Source organism: Barbus barbus, assembly GCF_936440315.1.
Source record: "Barbus barbus genome assembly, chromosome: 3".
NCBI lineage: Eukaryota > Metazoa > Chordata > Actinopteri > Cypriniformes > Cyprinidae > Barbus > Barbus barbus.
In genome coordinates this window covers 40,593,479-40,602,823 of record NC_136731.1, presented here as the reverse complement: position 1 = coordinate 40,602,823, position 9,345 = coordinate 40,593,479, and the positions used below count along the sequence as shown (strand labels likewise).

Below are 9,345 nucleotides of genomic sequence, written 5' to 3'. Positions count from 1 at the left end.
ATTCTTCTTCCCACCTTGTCTCTCTGCGGTATATTCCTGGTCAGCAAAATATCAGGCAGATCCCGCAGTCCCCCAGAGAGAGCCAAGCTGTTAATGAGGAGCACGAGCCAGAGACACACAGCACCAGTCCACCATCTGAAATACAGAGAGGAGAGAATAACAGAAAGAGAGGAGACTGGGAGATACTGTAGTAATGGAGGAAACAGCATGTCTGGGCAAGAGAAACAAGAACATGGACATTAGGAGGAGCTTATAGATAAAGCCTGTATAAAGATGACTTGACTTAGAAGGTCAATAACATCAGTGGCACAAAGGCTAACTGGAATAAAACACATTGGAAATTTAATTAAACTGCAACTGACTCACAAATCAGTACTAATGCACAGAGACGGACTGAAAAAAATCTTGACACTTACAGCAAAATGTGCGACAAAACAACATAGTACTTCATAGGGATTCAGGAAAAAAATTCACTCAAATGAAATTTTGCTGAAAATGTACTCACCCTCAGGTCATCCAAGATGTAGATGAGCTTGTTTCTTTATCTGAACATATTTGGAGAAATTATATCACTTGCTCTCTGCAGTGAATGGGTGCCGTCAGAATGAGAGTTGAGACATTACTGCAATAATTAGCAATGGAAAATACATTTTATGGGACACTGGAGCAGCAGATGCACCCAAAGACAAGAATACCTCTGAAGCTCTTAGTAATTCAAAATAATTCCTTTGTAAAACCAACTAAAAATTCTTCAGTTTTCAATTTTGTTTCAGTACTCAAGAATCAGTAAATAGATATTCAAACTCAAATTTTGCATTTGCTGATACCACACAGTAGACTCACATGTGTTTTTTAGAAATTTTATTTATCTAAACAGAGCAATTATTGCACAGAGTTGGCATAAAAATGATTAAAAATGTAATAAAATATCATAATAAAGTCATTAAAGATTTTACTGCATTTAAACATTGCAGGAACAAGGATGGAACATTCTGATAAAAATTTAATCTCTGAAATCAAAAGCACTGCTTGCACTGGAAATTGTTTCTCAGAATGATGACTGTAACATATTTGCATACCTCTTTGAGATCAAATTCGTGAATTTGGCAGCAAGTTAGTTTTATGTATCAAAAGTGTCAAAACAGCAACCTTTTAAATTAGCAGTGACCGAAAAAAAGATTCAAAAATATTTTTAAAATGACATTTGCATCTGTTCGTCCGTGTACACTTAAAGGTAAAGTGTTCACTATAGCACTTGCACCATAGCTGCATTAAACACAATTGCAATCAGTCGCCTTACAGAGATATACAGAAAGACATTGACTCAAACGGCTCAAGTTTGGAGGCGGAACTACCAAGTTGGCCAAACAATAGATGAAATTAAGTTTTTCACCTGCTATTTATGTGATTTCATTCAATAACATGGCACAGAAATTGCTCCCATAATTAAACTACAAACAAGCAACTGTAATTACTGTTATATAAGCATGTAAAATGTACCATCCAAATAGGTCTAAAGACTATTAGAACAGGCTTAAGGTTGTAAAGAGTTGCAAATATTAACAGTGAATGACAGGTTTCAGCATTTATGAAATGCAGGGCTGTGAAGTGGTACAAAAATAAAAAAAGTTGTGACTACAGAAACCTTTAAAACATTCAAGCAATCACACACAAATGCTGGTTATGTAAAGAGGGGAAAAGGACAAGGCACAAGATACCTGGGGTAACAATGAAAGGATAGAAAAAAAAGAGTGAACAGTGAAAGAGAAAGAGGAATCTGAAACAGGTGGCAGAGCGGCCCACTGAGAGAGACACTGTTGGACAGGAAACAGAATGAAAGAGACAGACAGAGAGAGGGTGAGACAGAGGGAATGCGTAACACATGAAATGGTGTGCAACGACACACATTCTGTCCTGAACAGCCTCACAGAGCAAACACACTCCTACGACAACCTGCCAGACAAATACTACCGAATATTCAGAGCCTCAAAGAGACCGAAACACAGACTGACACTTCAGTTGTTACAGAGCACACTACTGTATGTTCGCTCACAAATGCATTGAAATAGACATAGGGATGTCTTTCAAAACTATACTTAACTGTAAATTGGCACTTACAATCCATTTTACCTCTGTAATGTGACACACACTACTGTTCAAAGGTTTGAGGTTTCATTTTTTTTAAGAAATTTAGATTTTTATTCTTCAAGGACACATTTAGACATTTGTTACACAAGATTTCATATTTAAAGTAATCACTTATTTTAATCTTTCTATTCATCACAGAATCCTGAAAACTACATATTGCAGTTTCCTCAAAAATATTTAGCAGAACTGTTTTCAACACTGATGATGTTTTTAGAATGATTTGTTACTGAAGGATCATGAAGACTTTTGTAATGATTGTTGAAAACTTTGACACAGGAATAAATTATATTAAATTTGGAAACAGATATTTTCAAAATTTTATATTTCACAGTATTAGTGTTTTTGACTATTTTTAATCAAATAAATACAACCTTAGTAAACTTATCAAATCTTACTGCCCTCAAGCTTTTTAACAGTAGTGTATTTCCAAATGAAACAGGATATTCATCATCAACAGCAGGACTGTAAAGTGAGCATGACATACCTAAATGAATGAATGAATGAATGAATAGCTATTTGGCTATTAGTAAACGTTATTCAATAACACATATGTGACTCTGGACCACAAAACCAGTCATAAGGGTCAATTTTTCAAAATTGAGATGTATACATCATCATCTGAAAGCTGATGATAAATAAGCTTTCCATTGATGTATAGTTTGTTAGGAAAGGAAAATATTTGGCCGAGATGCAACTATTTAAAAATCTGGAATCTGAGGATGTAAAAAAAATCTAAATATTGAGGAAATCGCCTTTAAAGTTGTACAAATGAAGTTCTTAGCAATGCATATTACGAAACAAAAATTAAGTTTTGATATATTTACTGTAGGAAATTTACTAAATATCTTCATGGAATATGTTCTTTACTTAATATCCTAATGATTTTTGTCATAAAAGAAAAATCAATAATTGACCCATACAATGTATTTTTGTCTATTGCTACAAATATACCCCGGCGACTTAAGACTGGTTTTGTGCTCCAGGATCACATATGTGATGCCAATTGATGTGATGCATCAATATGTGATGCACTTTATCCACTTGGAACTGATTTGCCATTAAAGTGGGTGTAACATACCACAATTCATTCATTCATTGTATATATTTAAGGAATGGTGATGGTTGCTTAATAGGGAGGAATTTGAAAATAAGATGTATTCAAAATTAAATAAGTTAAATAAGAGTAGGTAGGGGCAAGCTAATACATTTTGATAAAAGATTACAAAGGCAAAACTTTTCTTTGGAATAATGTGCTATAATTAATTGCACACAATAAGACCATCATGTTAAAAGAAACTAAATAGCACAGGAAGAGGAAAAAAAATAAAAATAAAACATTTTCTTTATTAGGTCCTGCAGTCAGTTGCAATAAACTCCATATGTTCCATAAAAATGTTTTACAAAGTTAATCAAACTCCTTAAAATCTGTGTTTATGGCTTAAAATTGAAGCCTTTGAAACGTAAGACAGGAAAAGAGTGATCTGAAGAAGTGCACAAGAATCTGTATCCCCCCCCCCTCCAATTTCACACACACTCACACACACACATCTCAAGTCAAATAGGGCTGCATAGTTAGGACAGATCCGTGAGTGTAAATATCTCACAGTGGCGATTGTGTGGGCAGGAAGCGACATCAGGAGCATTTCCAAACGCACACGGCCAGACTTCCCCCAAAGAACATGTAGAGCAGGTTCCTGACTTCATGGCTCACCTCGAACCCAAACCCCTCACCGATCACGACATGCCACGAACTGCCAAACTTCTTATCCATGGACTCCTTGATCATCTTGGCAGCACTCTGAAAATAGAGTGAACCAGCGAGAAAGAGAGCGAGATGAAAGCATGTAGGCTACTGGAGCAGTCCAGATGGCCAGACTGTGAGCGTGCGAAGCGTCCTGACTCAGTACTAGACGGAAACACAGAGCCCCACCCCACCAGTGTGACCTGGGGAGTAAATATATCTGAAAGCCTGCGCTTCATAACAAAAGCACACACTCGCACTCAAACCTGACTGACCTCATTGTTGAAGGCAAATTTCTCACAGGCGGTGACGCAAAGCTCCATAGTCTCCACGCGCATCTCCTCTGGCATATCTGTGTGCTGCAGATGAAACCAACACCACATATTCTAGTCAAGCTCTTACAGGTGATTATTTACAGATAAATGATAAAGAAACACTGCCATTGAAATATCTGGGGTCAGTGAGACTTCTACTTTTTTATTCATCTTAGATACGATAATTTGAACAAAAGTGACAAATCCTTTCACATTGTTACGAAACAAATAAAAAAATGTAAAATCAATACTGATTTACTAAAGAGAGAACTAAATAGGTTGTGGGAACTAATTCTTAATTTAACAAATTAGGGAATGAATTAATAAAACAACTGAACAAATTAAACAAATAATGGATGAATATGTTTTTGTCTGCAATTTATGTGCAAGTTTCAGATTGCTTTTTTACTTTTAAGATTATGAATCTTAAATAAATATATATATATATATATATATATATATAAAATCAGCATATCAGGAAGATTTCTGAAGGATCATGTGACAATGAAGACTGGAGTAATGATGCTGAAAATTCAGCTTTATCATCACAGGAATAAATTACATTTTCAAACACATTCAAATAATAAACAATTATTTTAAACTGTAAAAATATTTCACAATATTAAGGTTCTACTGTATTTTTGATCAAACAAATGCAGCCTTGGTTAGCATAAGAGACCTGAACTTTTGAACGGTTATGTATAGAAAGGTTACTATAATTTATTATTAATTACAATCATGTAAAGATATATTAAACACTTCAAAATAAATACACAGACTATGTTGCATTGACCAACACAGTGCAAAATATTACGATAGTAATAAGACTGCCATCCATTTTGCAGTTTGAGTGATCTGATACAAACAAACACAGACACATCCATAACTGGTTATTTCTATCTAGGTCACAACAGCAGTCGAGCTGAACCCACCCTGACGAGCGGAAAGCTTTGCAGTCTTTTGTAGTCGGCATCCTCTTTTTTCCCATCACCGGTTTCTGCCATCCTTTTCTTTACTAAAGAGAGAGACAGAAGGATTAGTCCTGTCTGATGAAAAGGAAAATCAGAACAATAGGTCAAAATCACCCATTTTTAGCATTTGCAGAGAGAATGAAGAACACATTTGTTTGTTCATGAACAAAAGTAAATGTGGGATAACTGTCCTCATCAAATATGTAAATGCACCAAAATGAACACAGAAGAAACGACTAGTCTTGTCATGAATTTACAGATTAGACATCTTGGTGATTCTTGAGAATCTGGACCCCAGCAAGGAGTAAATAAGACATTTTAAAGCTGTAGTGGAAAAGGGGACGAGCTTAATAATTATATAAAATGATTTCTGAAGGATCATGTGACACTGAAGACTGGAGTAATGACTGCTAAAATTTCATCTTTGCCATCACAGGAATAAATTGTGACCCTGGAGCACAAAGTCTTAAGTCACTGGGGTATATTTGTAGCAATAGACAAAAATACATTGTATGGGTCAAAATTATTCATTTTTCTTTGATGCCAAAAATCATTAGGATATTAAGTAAAGATCATGTTCCATGAAGGTATTTTGTAAATATATCAAAACTTAATTTTCGATTAATAATATGCATTGCTAAGAACTTCATTTGGACGACTTTAAAGGTGATTTTCTCAATATTTTGATTTTTTTTTGCACCCTCAGATTCCAGATTTTCAAATAGTTGTATCTCAGCCAAATATTGTCCGATCCTAACAAACCATACATCAATGGAAAGCTTATTTATTCAGCTTTCATGTGATGTATAAATCACAATTTAAAAAAATATGTAACCTTATAACTGGTTTTGTGGTCCAGGGTCACAGTTATGTTTTTAAATATACTGAAATACAAAAGAGTTATCTTACATTGTAAAAAACATATTGAACAATATCACTGTATTTTTAATTAAATAAATGCAGACTCGGGCAGCATGAGAGACTTCTTTCCAAAAACATTTTATTTAACTTTTTTTCTCTCATTTCTAACCATAAACATCTTAGCATCACATTTACAATATAAGATGTATATTTGTGTAAATCTCGATGGTGAAGCATTTCACAACATTCAACTAATATCCAGTTAACAGCATTCAGATTTATACTAAATAAACACTTTATTGTTGTTGAAAATAAATTGTGCAAAGAGCAACAGAAAGAGAACTGAACCAGAATGATACACATTTAATATTAATTCCCTGAAACAAATAAAAAATAGTGGGAAAATACATATGTTTTCCGTCTTTAGCGCGTTATTATGTAAATTAAATGGATAAACTAGTATGAAGATAAACTAATGTATCGAGTACGCGTTTGTTTTTAGCATCTCTGGGCTAATGTTAGCTTGCTAGCTCGACTCCATCACCCTTCGACTTAAAACGCTACGACTGATAAACAGCTGAAAGAAATGGAGAAATGTAAACATGTAAATTATTTAAAGCTCGGTAATATTTCATTATTAACCGCATAGCTCAGTTACATACCGCTCTGTAGCGCTGTACTACACGCTCCTCTACTAGTGTTGTCATGGAGACACACTGGCCTTGGCAACCTCCGACCCACGTGACCTGTTTATTTCCGCCTCCGTCCACATCTTTCGTTCTTTTTTTTTTTTTTGTATCCTTTTATACAATGCCATGATATTGGACATATCATGTTTCTTTCTTTTTTCTTCTTCTTTTTTTTTTTTTTTTTTTTTTTGTTATTTTCATGATACTTCTGGGCATTTCCAAGAATAGCCTACTTTACTTTTTGTGAGTGATGGTACATGTATTTCAGTGACAGAATGAAAACAAAGCCTGAGAGTGTGTTTTTGTGTTAAAATAAGGTCAGTCATTTGGTGCACCACACAAATCTGGCAGTAAACCTTTGTTTTTAGGTTATAATGGCATTAAAGCCTTTCATTTCACTCCTGAATGGTCGGAGAAAGAGGGCAGAAAGGTAATCCCAGTGGGAATTATGACATTTTCTAGATTAAGGAAACTACTAGGCAATGTGGGCCATGTGTGTATCTCATCCTGGTACAAAGCATCTAAAAAGCTCATTGCATATTTAATGTGATCTAGAATATAATAAATTCAACCAAAGTTCTGATCCTGATTGCTTAAAATAATAATAATAATAATTAATTACATTTATATAGCGCTTTTCTGCTTTTTCTAAGCACTCAAAGTGCTCTACATTGTGAGGGGTGGCTCATGTGCCTTTTTTTTTGGTCCACGTGCAGATGTTATTGAGCTGGCTGCCATCAGCGCCCACACCGCCAACACAGATAACAGTATTTCATAATAGAGACTAGAGGTTAAAAGACCTCCTACACATCTTTCCATTCACTTCTCCACAGGGGATGTTGGTTTTCTGTTGTTTGGGAGTTTTTGGTGCTTTTTTCCAATACCTTGCTGGCACTTTCAACGCTGTATAAACCTCAAAGTAGCTTAGTTTCTCAGCTAACATATTAGGATGACACTCAACTGCATGAACAAGCTTTACTTTGCTTTCTTGTCCGAATTGTCAGATAAGGAAAAGGCATTTTAATTGTTCTCTCAATACGTTAAAGGGATAGTTTGACCAAAAATCACCCTTTCCTTCTTCTGTTTAACATAAAAAGATATTTTGAAGAATATGGGTAACCAGACAGTTGATAGACTCCACTGACTTCCATAGAATGGAAGAATAATTACTATGGAAGTCAATGGGGACCATCAAATCTGTGGTTACACACATTTTCTAAAATGTATTTTGCAAAAGAATGTATTGTAAACTGGTTTGGAACAACTTGGGGGGAGTAAATAATGACATTTTATTTTTACTTTTTTATTTTTTTTTTTTACTATCCCATTACCTAATGACAATTTATTGACCTAATTTTGATTTATCTTATCCTGGATTAGAAGATCAAAGGTGGAACAATTCAGAGAGAAGAGGAAAAAGGACAAGAAAGCTATAAAAAAAAAAAAACAAAGCTTGGGTTCTACATTAGCAGAACCTTTGGGGTACCTCTAGACCTCCGTTCAAAAAAAAAAAAAAAAAAAACACATCCTGACTTATTGGTCTGTGCATCTTGGATGCATAAATGGCTTTAATTAAAGCATGCTGGGATTGTTTTATACTCTGAGACAGCGAAAAATAAGAGCAGACAGAGGCAGATGCACACATACTCAAGAGAGCTGGGTCAGGTGAATTTGTTGGATGGGGCACAGATGATGGAAGATCTACTACTCTCTGTCTAATCCACTTACACAATGGATACACTGCAAGAACAAACTGAAAAAGACAGAGAGAATTAGAAATGGTATCACAAACACAGGTGGGTGATACTAAATCGACATACTCATAGAAAAACATTATTTTTGGTCCAACTGTGCTGTTTTTCAGGAAGTAAATATTTACATGCTCTTTTTAGCATGACCAAGCTGTCCTAATCACACCAAAAAAAAATTAAAAAAAAATCTCCAGAGTGAAATCACATCTGAAGTAGTTATTTGAACAAAGACATGCAAAAAATCTGGTTCTTGCCTGAAATCTGTTACCTACCTAAAATACACATACGATTACATTCAGATGTGTACAAGGATTAAAGGAGCTAATAAACAGAAATACTGTAGTGCACAGCCTCTTGAGAAACATTTGACGTTCTCTCACATCTTGGATTTTCACATCTCAACACAAACGGAACAAAAACAACACCTAGAGAGAGAAATGAAAGAGAGCTCTGGTGTTCAGTGTGCTATATATTTTAATTCTCATTTCAATCTTAGTTTTGAACACATTTGATCTCCATTTCAACAAAGACAAAGACAGAATGCAAGAAATGAACATTACAGGATAGAAGGAGGTTTTTAAAAAATGTAAATGAGTAAATCCTCAGCGTAGAAAAATGTTCAAGCAAAATGAGAGAACTTTATATCCAACGTCCAAGTTATTTCTTCATTCAAAAGCAAATATATTCCAGAAAAGGTAACAATCATTTGTAAACCACTCTTTCTGAATACAATTTATAGCTTGTTCATGTACATTAAGAGAATTGAACATCACAAAATGACCACTGAATGCAAACAAACAGGCATTGCACTAACAACAGCAAATACACTATCTAAAAGATATATTTAGTGCTGAAACACTTTCAAAAACA

The 9,345-nt window shown here is 34.7% G+C and overlaps 1 protein-coding gene across 1 annotated transcript; it reads right to left on the bottom strand.

Annotated features, from left to right (window-relative positions):
- Positions 1-854: 854 nt before the first annotated feature.
- LOC306848874 (dynein axonemal light chain 4-like) lies at positions 855-6,772 on the bottom strand. The gene is made up of 4 exons (XM_079383648.1): positions 6,698-6,772; positions 5,136-5,218; positions 4,165-4,248; positions 855-3,946 (listed from the first exon to the last, which is right to left on the bottom strand). The coding sequence occupies exons 2-4, from the start codon at positions 5,205-5,207 to the stop codon at positions 3,782-3,784; spliced, it is 321 nt and encodes a 106-aa protein (XP_079239774.1). The 5' UTR covers positions 5,208-5,218; positions 6,698-6,772; the 3' UTR covers positions 855-3,781.
- Positions 6,773-9,345: the final 2,573 nt, after the last annotated feature.

Bases quoted from the DNA above. Each gene is read 5' to 3' on its own strand.
- LOC306848874 (XM_079383648.1), bottom strand. From the start codon at position 5,207: ATGGCAGAAACCGGTGATGGGAAAAAAGAGGATGCCGACTACAAAAGA. The intron at 4,249-5,135 runs GTGGGTTCAGCT...TTTCATCTGCAG, and splicing joins AAAGCTTTCCGCTCGTCAGG to CACACAGATATGCCAGAGGA. The intron at 3,947-4,164 runs GTCAGTCAGGTT...CTCTATTTTCAG, and splicing joins AATTTGCCTTCAACAATGAG to AGTGCTGCCAAGATGATCAA.